At 45.8% G+C, this 14,921-nt stretch overlaps 1 protein-coding gene across 17 annotated transcripts in view; it reads right to left on the bottom strand.

Annotated features, from left to right (window-relative positions):
- Positions 1–945: 945 nt before the first annotated feature.
- The window catches only part of KCNQ2 (potassium voltage-gated channel subfamily Q member 2), a 74,929-nt gene continuing 60,953 nt past the window's right edge, over positions 946–14,921 (bottom strand). For all 17 annotated transcript variants that reach the window (XM_039563375.1, XM_039563386.1, XM_039563376.1 and 14 more), the window contains 2 exons: positions 12,224–12,347; positions 946–11,501 (listed from right to left, as the gene is read on the bottom strand). In XM_039563375.1, coding sequence (XP_039419309.1) covers positions 10,797–11,501; positions 12,224–12,347 — 829 coding nt within the window. In that variant the 3' untranslated portion in view covers positions 946–10,796. The remainder of the gene's footprint in view (positions 11,502–12,223; positions 12,348–14,921) is intronic.

The raw sequence follows: 14,921 nt of genomic DNA, 5'->3' as shown, positions 1-14,921 counted from the left end.
GCAGAACAGTGTTTGGATGGCAGTACATAATCCTCTGCAGATGACTGGGGAATGTGGCTCAGCAAACTGAGGATTTTCCTGTTTATCTCATTGGTGTGAAACCTAATGAGATAAAATAGAATGATGTTAGTGAAGCCCACTCAGTGTGCTGTATCCATTGGGAAATGCTCACACCTGGACTTCCCTAATAGCCCTGGGGAGGATGGAGCTGCAGAAGGCTTTGAGCCAAGCCTCTGGCACAAAGCGAGGGCTGCTGTGCCTGGCCACACGGTTTACTCTGCCAAGCCTCTGTCACTGCTTTGCCCAAATGACTGGCAGGCTTTCTAAAATCCAGGCCCTGGATCATCCAGATTCTCATGCTACATCTTTCTGGAAAAAATACTAGTATGGAGGAAAGGATTTTACTTTTTTCTTTTCTCTTACGAAATGGAACTGTTGTTTCTTCAACCAACCTCACCACAGGAAATACTGTCAGTCAATCCACTTCACTCCTTGACTCCAAAATGCAGCTTTTTTAACTTAGGGCTGATGCCTGGTAAGCAAGTAACTCATGGATAACTCCCTTCCCAGTGCCATTTCTTGGCTCTGAGCCCACCTTGATGACACCAACCTCCATTTTTAGCAGGGTGAAAAGGAGCTGGCACAGGGGGGGAAAAGCTTCAGTAACCATCTTTTATCTGTCAGGATGTGGTTGATGTTGAACCTTAAGAGAGTCAATATTGTTAAAGGACTCTGATGGGGCAGTGTCCTTGTAACTAAGGGCACTTAAGATTTCTGAGCTTTATCTTATACATCAGAAAGAAAAATATATTCTAACATTGGAAATAAAAATGTGTGGAGGTTTAATGCCAAGAACTCAGGTCTCCTCTCCTCTTCACCCACCATGAAATACGTCCCCAAAGTACCAAGAAATCCCCAGAAATTAAGAAACAAAGAGAACAGAAGAAGTGCAAAGAAAAATAAATGTGTATTTCATCTCATGAAGGTTAAATCTCTGGCATTTTTACTGAATGCAAATTTTCCATTCTGATGCTTTGAGGCTTAAATTAATGATTGTGATTATTTAATTTTCCTCCATTTGCCTTCCGGTTGCAACCATCGCTGTTGGTCTTCACACCACACATAAAGAGTTTTGCAGCTGCCACAGTCATTCCTGTGAAGGTACAAGCTGACCCACGCTCAATGCTTCAGTGTAAAAGTCTGGGCTACGTCACTTTTCCACGGTGTTCATGTAAAACCATGCGTGACTGTGTCTGTCAGCTTCTAGCCAGTCCCTCACAAAAACTACAGGTCATTCCCTTGGCACCTGTCCCTATAAAATGTACATTGCACAAAGTCATGATTGAAAAGTACAGAGGAAATTACACATCCACCGAAAGAAAAAAAGAAAAAAAAAAAAAGAGAGAGAAAAGAAATCCGATTGCTATTTTACAAGAGAAAAGTGTGTCTCATTCCATACATACAAAATGTTTTCAAATTGTACATAAGTACCAAAGGCATTATGAGAAATTCTTTGGAGATGAAACGAAAGTGCAAGAAAGCCAAGGCAACAGAGCAAATGAAAGGAAGCAAAGCAGCAGCTGTCTTTGCTTTCTAAAGGACAACCAAACTTCCCGGCTCGAGTGAGCCCCGGAGCTTTCCGAGCAGGAGCCGCGGGCGTGCGGCCCCGCGCTCATCCCGGTGGGAAATTCACCTCTCAGCTCTCACTCTCAGGACAAAAGCATGAACAATTTTTAGCCCGGGTAAGGCCAAATGAGCCAGATGCTGTTATAAACCATGGTAGTGTCAAGGTATCTCAGGGAAGCGGCAACACACTCCAGCAAGGGATGTACCCTTTGCTCAGTAACTTATTTAGGACTGAATCAGCTCTTACAGCTGAGAACTTTGGACCCAGAGATGAATTTCAGGCCAATGAAAAGATCTGATTAGTATTTATTCAAGGCATCCAGCAGTATTAAACCGGGAAAGTTAGCTCTTCATGCCTTTGTTTATTTAGATTAAACACTGAAGGGTAAGTTCTACCCAATATAAATCTTATGTCTGTGAAAATACTGGCAAAATTCAATACTAGAGGATGATTCATTTGGTGAGGCTGGTAAAATCTCTGTATAGGGGCAATTGGAGTCTGCAGGCTGGCCTGCTTGGAAAATCTGATTTATTGGTTGTAATACTGTCATTTCTTCCATAACTCTAAGATCAAAGACAGGCTTTTAATGTTTCTTTTCTTAAACATCTCTTACCTAGGGGCTTTTTAAATATAGGCAAAGGTAAGACCCATGGGGCACTGGAATCCTCTGCCTGGGCAGTAGGTTTGTGGGAGATCCTGGCACTGCCCTCAGTCAGCACCGCTGCCATGGGACACCCTGGCACAGCACATAAAGACTTTGCCCTTGGATCTCCAATGGCACAGGACAACTGTTTGGCCACACATCTTAGGAATGGGCTTTTTGGACTTGAAGTTGGCACTGGCCACTCTATTATATTTGTTTGTTTGAAAGGAAGCCAAAGAAATTATCACTTGAAGAACTGCATCGCTCTGCTGCGGGGCCTGTGCTTCCTTCAGAAGTGGGATTTCTCCTTGGGATGGCAGTCACACACCAATCCCCTCTGCAAATCTTCCTTTTTGCATGAAACAAATTATTGAAAAAGTAATTAGGTTTTATTGTACCCACTGTCTCACTCCAAAACAGAGTTTTTCTTCCCCCTGTGCATCTCCGATGCAGCTTTATCTGTTTTGATCAAGAACACGTGTGCACACGTGTTCATACCCACGTGCACATACAGCCACACGTGGGTGCATGTACTCGAACCACATGCACACGCTTCTGCAGCCAAAGTTGTGTTGTCCTTTTATCTTGCAGGTTATGACAAAGATAAACTGTGAGCTTCATTCAATCTGTACAGAATTTACAGTTCAGATGAATAGCAATGAAGAATATATAGGAATACAGTAGCTGTTAAGTATTTATGGGCTGTGTGTGTTCGTTTTGTTCAGGTATTTTTAAATTAACATCACAGAGGCAATCTCATATTTTAGCTTCCTGATAAAATCTGTTTAAAGAAGCATTCAAATGCAGTGAATTTCTTAACAAAACTGGATGTTCGTTTTTTCCCTTTTCCCAGTTATGCTGAGTCCCATCACAAATCAGGCAGGTGACACTTTGTTCAACGCACATATGTTGATTACATGTAGAGATACCTATCACCACGTGGCATGTAGTGTGCAATCCGTGTGCAGTACATGTGGATAATGTGCCAAAGTGACACCAAGCAAGATAAATTTCATAAATACAGTGTCTATATTGGAGAAACAGGAATATAGTTTTAGTGTGTGGAGCGTTGTTGCTGTATAAGAACAGTGGCACCCACCTATATGAATTACTGATAAAAGAATAGAACATTTATAAGAATAATTTATTGAATCTCCTAAAGCATTTGATACACAGTAACTGCAACTATGTTTAAAATCTGCTCTTGATTTAAAATAACAAAATCTCTGTCATTTATCAGCTATGTCTTGTTTTGCCTCGGTGTTCCTGAAGGTCTCAGGTACTCTACACTGTGCGTGAATTTTTTGAGAAAAAGTGAAGAAAATTCAAATTTTAGGGGTTTGGGGAGAGGGAAGAGTAACCAACAAAGAAGGGTCTCAATCCTGCCTGCTGACAGGAGCACGGGGTAACTCCAGCTCCAGGGAAGATGCTGGACCAGTGTGAATAACCAGGCAGGACAGAAAAGACCTGTCACCAGCCTCGATGACTTCTCCTCAGGTCCTCAGCAAGGCTAAGCATGGTGTCTGTGGAGATGCTAAAGAACTGAGACCTACACATGTACATCTGTGATCAATCCTTTTCGTGAGCATCACTGCATATGGAAAACACTAGGTCATGGCCACTGTGTTGGTCAAGTTTAAGGGATTCCTGTGAAATGCTGCTTCTGCTTTAATGGGAGGTGCCCATGGCATGCTAAAATAAGGAGGTACTTTCCCATTGTGGCTTGCAAGGCTTGTGCTGACCTTTTCTTGTGTGGAGTGGGAAGGAGAGAGCATCTCCCCAGGTCCACAGTCATCAGTGTCAAATGGAGCTGGAATTCCAGCAGAGGCTTTGCTGGCAGCATGACATTCAGCCTTGTTTTGGGGTCGGAACCATCCGAACTGGAGGTTCTGCATGGCTTCTACCTGAAATCATTAACCCTGCCCTAAGATTATAGGCATAGCTGCAGGTGAAATCCCACCTGGGCTTGGCACTGAGCTTTGTGGTGAGCTCAGGTTTTCAGAACCAGGCAAACAGATGCTGCTTGAACAGTTCACCTGCAGCTGTATTTGCAGGAATTAGGAGAGGGCAAGATGCTTCTGGATTCACTGGTAGCTTTGGAAACAGCACAGCCTGGACCAGCTGCTTTCCAGTTCTCCTCATTACCGAGCTAGAGCTGGTATGCGCAGCCACATCTGGACAAGGGTCTTGAAAACAGCTCTTCAGGGAGCAAAAACATCTACACTGGTAGAGCCTGTGAGCTCTTCTCGGCGATGTTCACCTGGACAAGAAAACCTGAGCCAGACCCTCATCCCTGTTTCACTTTAGTCACCTAAAGCCACGGGGACAAACCCTCACAGGGCACAGACAGACAACACAGACCCCATCCCTGTGTGGAAAAGCTCCAGCAGAACAAACCAGGGATGTGTTGAGGCCACGATGGCTCAATGAGGAAGCAAAAAAATTGCCTACAAAAAGCAAAACTGTCATATTAACACAACACAAAGGCTCTCTGGTGCATCTGGTGATGCCAGGCCAAGTCTCAGAGTAGAGTTCTGGCTTTACAGCTTCCCTGGTAAATAGTCTGGGCAAGGAAGGGGAGGATATGGAGCCAGGGTCAAACCAGCTCATGGCAACAGTGCCAAGAGATACAAGAGACTGCAAACACCAGCGAGATGGGCAAACCCTGAAGGCCTCATGACAGCCTGGTATTGCAGTGGGGAGAACACTGGCAAAACATTTATGGAGATAAAAATGTAGCCCAGCGCCACTCCATAAGGAGAGTGAGAGATGCTTCCATGAGGAATGGTTATGGCACAGCTGCAGGGTGCCCGAGACCACCAAGGGCTGTAGAGAAGGCTGGACGGAATTTCCAAAGAGTGGTTTCCAAGGTTTGGAAGTCACACTCTGCCCTGTGCCTCGGGCTGTGCTGCAGGCACAAACACACACAGCACCCCAGGGCTGGATGCAGGTGAGAGAATCCTATGGGAATTAAACCAGACATATGGCAAGTCCCACACGTGTGGGTTCAAATGGCATCTTTGAAATGAAGACCAGGCCTCCATCCTTGGCACTGCATGTTCCTCCAAACCCTCAGAAAGGGCTATCTGAGATGCTCTTTTTCAGAGGCACCCAGATGGAAAGGAGGTTGTGACACAGCCAACACAATTCGTATTTTTTCCTCTCCATTTACACGTTTGAAGGAACCACAGGTACAAACATGGTTTTTTTACCCCGTAGTCACAAGCAGTAGAAATGGAGTCTGTGCATGCTGTATCAGAGGGGTGGGGTGATGACTAGTTGCAGCATGAAAGACACTTGGTATATCAGTGTTACCTACAGAAGCACCGCAGCACCCTGCGAGGTGGCTCACTAGGAGGACAGCCTCTCCCCAGAGTGATGCTTTTGGCAATGTTACCTTGTCAGGTACTACAGCAATCTGGGAGTGCAGATACAGCTGGAGCATATTGCTGTCTACTCATCTCAGGCTGCATGCAGTAGCAGGCAAAATTGAGAGTACAGTCAGTGAGATAGTCCAGAAAGCACATTCATAAGTTAAAAAGGACCCTGCTGCTACCTAAATTTGAAGCGTGATTAATAGTGTATCAAAAGGTGTGTGATCCCTCTTCCTCTAGACACTAAGGTAAGGCAAGCAGTATTGTGTCACTGGGGCATCAAACACTAAGATATACTAAAGAAGATTCCTATGCAGTATTATAATCCTTATCATTAAAAACCCACCCTATTGTTATTGTTAAAAAAACAGTGAACCCACACCCCTGCTCTGAGCAGGTTTTGCTCTGTGAGGCAGAAAAGTCGGGGTGTTTGTGTGCTAAAAGCAAGGGTTTGCTTTTACACCTCTGAGCAGCAGTGACCCCAGGGGGCTCGGAGGGGCTGCTGCCCTCAGCCCTCCCCACAGCCCTCCCCAGCACAGCCTCAATGCTACCTGGAGCTGAAGGAGCTTTTGTATCTGATTTCCTTGTTTCTGGCTCAGGAAAAGGAAGCTGATGAGAACAGAAGAGGCTGACCAGTGATAGAGAGAGGATGGAGAGGATGTGGACGTGCAGCTGTGGGTTGGGAAGAAAGGGCTGGAGGCTCAGGGCTCGCTCAGCCTGAGCATTCACATGATGGAGAAACAGAAATCCTTATCCTGCTCCTGGGCTTTTTAACATTCCCAATAAAATACTCACTGCTAAGGGTGTTTGTATGGTACAACTTTGGGTAAATTCCTTAGGAATTTCAGTTTCTCTTTAAATACTTACATTTTAGTCCTAGCAATAATGTTGCTGTGACCGTGGTGGTCTGAGGATATCAGGAAAATGAGGTTTCCAGTAGCTCCCTCTTGGGAAAAGTATGAGTGAAGGTGTTTTTCTTTTCTCTTGGGCGATTGTCTGGAAGGGGAGCATTTGTATCTGAGATGATGCTCTGGCTTCTCAGGTAGATTATACAAATTTGTTCTAAAAATTCACATAATTTAAAGTTTTAAAAATCAATTTAAAATGTAAAAATATACCTATTTATCCATAAATAGCAATGACCCTGCAAAATTTATTTGGACCTATTAAGCAGCATTTGAAAGAAAACGCATTTTTAGAAAATCTGATCTATCACATAGTCTGTCTAAAGAAATAGAATGGCTTTCTGAGCTGGATGAGAGGTTTGGTTTTGGTGAGCTCCTCGACATTTTTTACTTTAAAAATTGTTATTAAGAAAATGGGTCAACAAGGAAGTTCACATACAAAATCTGCCCTTGAGTAACATTAAAGTCCCTTCCCAAATATTGGGAAATTTGGCTTATGGCTGTTCCTCTGTCTCAGGGTCACATTATGAAAGGCCAGCCTTGCAACACCTCCAGCCACCTCTCCTGTTCAGAGAACTCCTCAGACCACCTGAACTCACACTTGGACCTGAAGCACCCAAAAACTTACTGTGGCTTCATGTCCCAGCCCCAGGCATTGCTCCATCCCATGGGTGGGCCAATTGCAGGATTTCTTTCCAGACCTAGACCCAGATTCTGGAAAAAAAATGCCCCAAAGTTTCTTGGTTTCTTGGAGACCATACCTCAGGCTTTGGTCCAAGGTCATGGCTTCCCATTCAGCCAGACTCACCTGGAACCAGGCTCTGGGCATGGAACCAAGCGTGGGCATGGGCAGCCCTGGAGCAGTTCAAGATGGTCTGCTGGAAATTTGGCTTCCACATCTTCTTCAGCTCTCTTTGGACTCCTCTGTCCACACTTGGCATTGCCTAAAACTTGTTCTGTCCTCCAAAATACATGGAACAAGATCTGAGAGGAAGAGTACAAAGAGTAGCCCAAGAGAGGCTCAGCAGAGGGACAAAGTTTGCCTGTCCACCTTTTTAAAGGTCTTTGTCATTGGGATTGCCTTATTAGTAACCCAAAACTGATTTATTTTCTTTTAGTCTGGTGGTTAAGACTTGTGGGAGATTGCCACCAGGAATGTGTGGTGCAGACATGGGGGAGCTGAGTGGTTGGAAGGGAAGACTTTTCAGGGAGTACTGGACTATGATTTAGGGGAAAAATGAAATTATTCCTGTCAATAAGCAACAAGCAGGCCCTGCCATTGTTTATACAGGCTTAAATAATTTCATGGAAATGATGAGCATTATTTGTAGCTAATTCTAGTGTGAGTTAACATGGGGTTTTGCCTGGATGGATGAGAAGTGATGATTTATGGCATGGTTGTGCATGGAGGTGTGTATCAGAATTTCTTTGATATGATGCCACAGAAAAATATATCTTATACCTTAAAAAAAAATTCTATGTGAAATAAATAGCAGCCAGATATGATCTGTGCTGCATGTATATAAAACCAGTTTTCTGCAATCTCTGATTATGGGACAAATCCAACAACTTTTCAAGATACAAGTCAAAAGACCTTTATAGATTCCAGTGTAGGAGGTTGAAGAGGAAAAACTCAATCTTTCCCGTGCAATCCCTGAAGATGAGCTTTAAGGTCCCTTTCCACCCAAACCGTTCTGTGGTTCTGTGAATCGATGATTCTGTGATTAAAGACCAGTCATGTACCTGTGCTGCAATAGGACTGCATGACATCATCCTTATCCTCATCCTCATCTGGCATTCCTGCCTCTACATCATACCCTCTATGCCAAATTTCCAGCAGGCCTTGAGAAGTAATTGCAAACAAATAAGAGAATAAATCTTTGTTATCTCTGACTTGTACAAAATTTGCAGCGAGCAGCTGGCTGGAGCGATGTTGATTTTTGCCTCACCAAATGCAATTTCCATTCTTGTGGTCGGTAGAAAGCTCAGGCCACCACGTTAGATTTAGGACCTGCTGACATTTCTTGTTCTAGCAGAAAGGATCTCATTTCGGAACACACCAGAGGCAAATCTGCACAATTTACGGTCATTTGGCATTTAAAGTTGTCTCTCTGTAGAAGTCAAGGGCATCACTGCGTTAACTCTGCACAAAGAAATCTGGAGCCAGGAGTTTTGGAGCACAAACAGAGAGGGAAAAACTGCAGAAGTTAACGAAAATATGGCTCAAGAGGGGAAAGAAAGGAACTAGCATGGCTGGAAGCCCAGTTGCTCCCTAAGAACAAGGTTTTCCCCTCCTGAATGGTGAAAAATGGCAGGAAAAGTTGTGAAGATCCTTCCCTCTTCCTTATTCCATGATAAGACCTGTGTGCTGGTCCTGGGCACTAGCAAAAAATGGTTTTATTTCCTGTCTGAAAGTTGTCAGACTGCACCCACATCTTCCCTAAGGCCAAAATTATCCTGGTTCTCCCCTGGTTGCTGTGTCTGATCAAGCAAACAGGAGGAGAGAAAAAGGCTGTGAGTCTCCCTTCACCCCAAGCAAGTCAATGTTCAGCCTCTCAAAGGCCACACAGAAATGAAGTTGTCACCTAAATAACAGGCTCTTGATAAGACACAGGGAAAATGTGGAAAGACAGGGTTTGAAATCACAGCAGAAAACACACGTGGGATTTGGGCTGTGGATGCGCGGCAAGGTTCAGAGGCACAATGCCAGCAATGGTGTCCCAGCCCTGGAAACAGATCCCAAACCAAAGTTCTCCTGATCCCCGCCTTGCAAAAAAAACCCCTACCAACTTATCCATGTAAAGGATCACTTTGTGACTTTGTTTTGGTCCCAAAAGAAACTTTGAGCGTCACTTTTCCCCTCGCCTTCCCCCAGCTGAAGGAGCTGCTGAGGTTCCTGGTAATGACACGGTGACCTTTCCAAGAGGAAGTGCTTCCACAGCAAGGAAACGGGGCAGACTGGGGTTGGCACAACTCGCGGGCAAGCACAGCTAAGAGGCTTCTGAAAGACCACGAAGAAACAAAGCAGTGCCTCTTAACTCAGCTTGAGGGATCCAAACAAACCAAAGGATGTCTCGAGAACGTGGGGGTGAGATTCTTGGCAGGGCAGAAGAAGAAAGGAAAGATTTTCATGGGCATAGTGTGTGCAAAAGTGTTCAGGCACAATGCAAACTGTAAGAAAAGCGCCCACTCTGACCAACAGGGCTTCCAGAGGATGGAGCTCAGCACTCACAGCAAAGTGGGGACCACAGCATCCTGCATGTCCACTCTCTGCCTGGTGGCTGTGCCTCCCCAACAGCGCTGTTGGCCACAAGAATGGCTTGAGATCGTGGCAGCCCTCCAGAGGGGTTGCCTTTGGTTTGTCTTTGCCTTCAAAGCACCCCCAGGTCCCTTGTCAGCAGAAGGAGAGATAATTAAATATAATACATGGTTTAAAATATAAAATTCCATCCCCATAGTGTATCGACCTCCGTCTCGGTCTCATTTCTCTGCCCTCTGGATTGTCCCTCTTCTTGCACTCAAGCTTATATTGCTGAGTTTTTCCTAAGATGGGATCATTTCCAAACTGCTCTGGTTCAGAGCAGTACCCCAGCCTGTCCCACTTGAGGCCATGTCTTCTGCTCATGCAACTATCCCAGCCACCATCCCTCTCCTCCAGGGGCCTACACAACATCTCCATGTATTATATTGGAATTATGTCACCTTCCTGACAGCTAATGAGGAACCACGGAGTAACAACCCCTCATTATTACACGTGCCCTGAAATCTAAGCCAGAAAAAAACACGTGTTCAGTCTGTGACTCCAAAACACCTAAAGGTGTGATCAACTCGTGCCATGATGTAGCAATTCCCACCTAACACTTGTCAGCCACCAGTTAATTTGATCTACAAAAGCCCTGGCCGGGTGATTTATTCCTGCCCTGCGCTTCTGAAGATTCCCAAGAAATGCAAATTGCCTACCCTGCGCCATGAAATAGTTTCACCTAATGATCTTAGAAAGAGAGTATGAAAGAAATCTGGACTTCACGGCTCCAGTTCGCTCATCACCGTGACCTCTGCCACAAATGCAGGCTCAGACCTGCTCGTTCCCCCCCCCAGAGTAAGCTGCAAGAAAAGTATCTGCCAGCTAAGGGTGTCCTAGAAAGAGGAAAACCTTAGCTGTCAATCTCCTTGAGAAGTTCGACATGTGCACAGCTGGAGCGGGCAGCTGCCAGTGCTCGGATGTGGCTCACGGCTGCAGGGAGGCTTCACTGCCGGGGGGTTGACCAGCCCATGTCACTGAAGGGTCCCTCGCCCGTGGCCGACCTTGGGGGGGGGCCACAGGGCGTGCAGAGGTCAGAGTCGGTGTCTGACTCCCCTTCTGCAATGTAGGGTCTGATTTTGGCCACGGCTGCATAGCAACCGTTGTTAAGGATGTCCAAATTCTCTTTGGACTGGGAGATGCTAAAGCCGCTGAAAGAGCGCTCCAGTTCCTCGTGGTCCACCGAGGGGATGGAGATGGACGTGTCGCTGTCTCTCATGGCACTCTCGTGGTGTTTGGTTGTAATGTCTTCGTTCCTCAGGTACTCCGCGCTCGCCCGGTGCCCGCCGCTGTAGGCGGACAGGGAGCGCTCGTGGGAGGGTGGAGGTGGGATCCGGACCAGCGAGCCGGGGTCTCCGACGGGTGAGGAGCCGTGGCTCTGCCGCTGGCACGACGTGGAGGGCGGGCACGCGTTGCTTGGGGCTGGTGGGGCGGAGAAGTTCTTCTGACCCATGGAGCTGGTGGACCTGATGATCTTGATGATGCAGCCGTTCTTGTCAATGTGCTCCCTGCTGTCTTCGGGGCTGTGGTAGGGAGGGGCTGGGTCTGGTTCTTTGGACCCAAAGTAAGCCTCCGTCTCCGTTGGTGGGATGCCCATCCGCTGCATGTAAATGTTCACCAGGAAGTCCAGCTTCTTCTCCATTGACTGAACCTGAAAAACACCACAGTTCCAGCACTATGTGCAGGCTGAAGCACGTTAACATCCTGAGTATGAGCAACTTCCATTGAGACGCAAGTATGGGGCTGGGCTTCACAGATCACCTCCACCTACACTGACCCACAGCATCTCAAACTTTTAGTGAATATTTAATTGTTCTGAAGGGTTTAATTCTCCACCTTTTTACAGGGTTTTCCTTGTTACAGGATTTCCCTTATTCTCCTCTAACCTTTTTGACAGGCACCAAGTTCCAGAAAAGCTGGAGCACGCTTGCTCCTTCCAGCTCCTTCCTGCACTTGGCACTTGTCTGGGCTCAGAAGGCCATGGGGATTTCTGAGCCTTATCCTCTAGGAAGATTTTAAATCTTCAGCAAGGCCAGCAGCAGCAGCAGCCAGGCTCAGGGACTCATTTGAAGCATGTCCAGTGCAGCGGCAAAGAAACCAATGTGCTGTTTTCAAAAATTATGTAGACATTTGACAAACTCACTAAACTAGACTCAAAGTGCCTGGCTTAAAGGTAGCACTTAGGCTTCCAAGACATTTAGTCCCCTTTCATAACATCTATATTGCTTCTTTTTCAAAATATTCCTGGCTCTCACTTTCTTTTAACTAAAAGGTAATGTCCCACTGAGAGAAAAAGGCGAGAAAAAGGCAAGAAAAAAACAACACAATGCATGCAAAACGTTCTGACAAGAACCCCTTCCTAACCCAAGATACCTGTTTTTCAACTTTTCCAAGCCTGCCCATCATGCTGGGGTCTTCAGGCAGCTCCCCCTCTGCTGGCCCTTTGGTCCGATCCTTGTCAGTCATGGAGGATCCTCTCCCAACGATCTGGTCAACTCTACCGGGATCAGAAAATCCCCCCACCCCCGGAAAAGGACCTGGAGTCAGTTGGAGGCAGCAGGTGAGGAGGGCACCGCTTGTGGTGCCTCCATGGGACAAAGCAACAGCCTCTCTCCCAACTAACACTCCAAATTACTCACAGACACGCAGTGGCACTGAAGTGTTAATTCAGATGCAAAATTCAGAGCAGTATTAGCAGAGTTTGAAATTATCCATTTCTGTTTATACAGATAAAACCTGGCACATTATGCACAGTAAATTTACCCACTGCAAAGAATTTCTTTAACTGGCTTTCTTCCAAATTGATTAACTTCTTATTTGTACTGAGAAATTATTATTTTGGGGGAAGATCAAGTTTTCTGTCTAGCATATATCAATGGGATCTTTTTCAGTCTTTGCAGCAGTTTCCTCTCCTCAATGCAAATGTCTGTGTGTAATTCTCATGACCATGAAAATGAGCTGCTTGTCCTAAGATCCAGACAAACAGGTGCAGTGACAACTGTTTTAGTGGAATTACAGCAAGGCTGAATTTGGCCAGAACTCACCAAACATTACCAAACTGTTTTCATCTCAATGCAGTTCACACTTGTACTGTTAGATGTTTCTTATTAGCAGGGCTCCCAGTTGGGAACAGCAGAGGAAGCTCCTGCCAAATCAGCCAGCAAAGGTTACAAGGCACATAATTTGGTACTGACTTCTTTACACATCACATTTGCACTTCCTCACTCCCAGTATGGAAACACCTGGGTTTATTAACAGCTCCATATGCAGAGGAAGAAGGAGGGCAGAACCCATTTGGAAGCTAGAACTCAATTTTATTAGAGGCATCAAATATAAATTTCTGGAGAGTAAACATTGGAGCTTCTTGATCCCTCCAAAGTCAGGGGAGCAACTCATTTTTGGAATAACTTCTTAATGGCAGCCAGGTTTATAGAATAATTCTGTGCTGGGCAAACTTTACTCTTGCATAATGCACCAAACATAAGGGTGGTGGGGGGAAAGAAGGGTTAATTAATCTGACTGAAACCAGGCTGAGGTATCTTGAGCGAAAACTCAAAATGCTTCTTACGCAGTTCTGCGTTGTGGGCCACAGGTCCATGCACCAGGAGGAGGAAAAGGAAGGAGCTGAACACAGACAGACAGGGGAAAATGAACAAACAAAAACCAAGGAAAGGAATGAGATGTGAGGCTATTTCCAACACAAGAGCTATCTGTTTTCTTCACACTGGACAGGGACTTCATACGGATGTTGGCTGTTGACACTGAGGGGCAGGTACCAGTGGGAATGGACCAGCGTGGCTCCCTTAGCTTATATTAGAGCAACAGCACTTTACAGCACCAGATCTGGCTCAAAGAGATGAAGTGGATGAGCACATCACACCAAAGACAGAAAATATAAGCCAACAATTGTTTCAGAGTTTAGCTTTGATCCCAGAAGCTACTTCATTTGGGCAGGGATGTGACAGAATTCTGTTCTGCTTAAAAAGCCATGTTTGATCCTTTGCTTAGCAATATAAGCACAGGAGTACAAGGAGCACCAAGTGCTGGAATTACAAGTGTGAGGAATACGCATGCCTTATTTCTCTCTTGTAATGGGAGAAGGAAATCACTGACATGTACAGGAACTCCCCACAAGGGATGCAATTACTGACAGGACATACAGCACAAGAAATCCTACGACAATGTTGTTACCGTGTAAGCAAAGAGCTGTTAAATTGGATACCTCGGGCTACCTTGGTGGGGAATCACAAGTCAAGGCGTGGTACAGCCACTGTATGAACTCCTCTCCTGTATGCACAAGCAAGTAGACTGGTAAAACAATGAACACGAGTTTAAAGAGGCCCAAAGCCTAAATGTTATTGAATATTGCAGAAGGCCAAGAACAATCAGGGTGCTCTGTCCTCCTGTCCCATCCAGCACGGCACTGACACTGAAATGTGTCCACTAATGGAAATGAGATGTCCCTCACCAGCTGTGGAGTAGAGCAGGGAGGCAGGACAGACTGTGACACAGAGAGGAGAACCGAACATTGCATAGTAAAAACAGAGAGAGTCTTGTGTACCCTAATTCTAACCTTGCAGAAATCAAGGCAGGACTTCTGCTATCTTTTCATATCTTAAGAGAAGAGCTATCCAGAGAGTGAACCCCACATGGCCCATTTCAGTGGCCAGCTGGCATTTTGCAGATGGAGTGATCACTAAGAAGAGCACTAAATTGTCACCCACCTTCAAGGACACAACCTGCCTTCAGACCTGCTGGGATGTAGGAGCAGGGCTGAAGCCCTTCACAGAGCTCACCTATAAAGCATTCAGAAGCCCTTTCCCATTATATAATTGACACCAGAGACCAGAATTCCTGCTTGATTCATTCCCTTTGTGTCTATACCTGAACACAGCTCCTGGGGTGTTTGTCTTCCACAGCTCTGAGGAAGCAGAGCCAGATCTCTCCTCGGAGGCAGGGCAGCACCAAGGATGGTGCAGGGGGCAGCTCGGGGCCTCTGGCTTCAGTGCAGAGAGGGGAGAAGAAGGTGAACCAAGTCCTTCTCTCTCTATGGGAGAAACCAGGCTCGAGG

The sequence above is a fragment of the Corvus cornix genome, chromosome 20 (assembly GCF_000738735.6).
Source record: "Corvus cornix cornix isolate S_Up_H32 chromosome 20, ASM73873v5, whole genome shotgun sequence".
In the NCBI taxonomy this organism is placed as follows: Eukaryota; Metazoa; Chordata; class Aves; order Passeriformes; family Corvidae; genus Corvus; species Corvus cornix.
The sequence above is the reverse complement of the archived record's forward strand: the minus strand, read 5'-3'. Positions and strand labels throughout refer to the sequence as shown.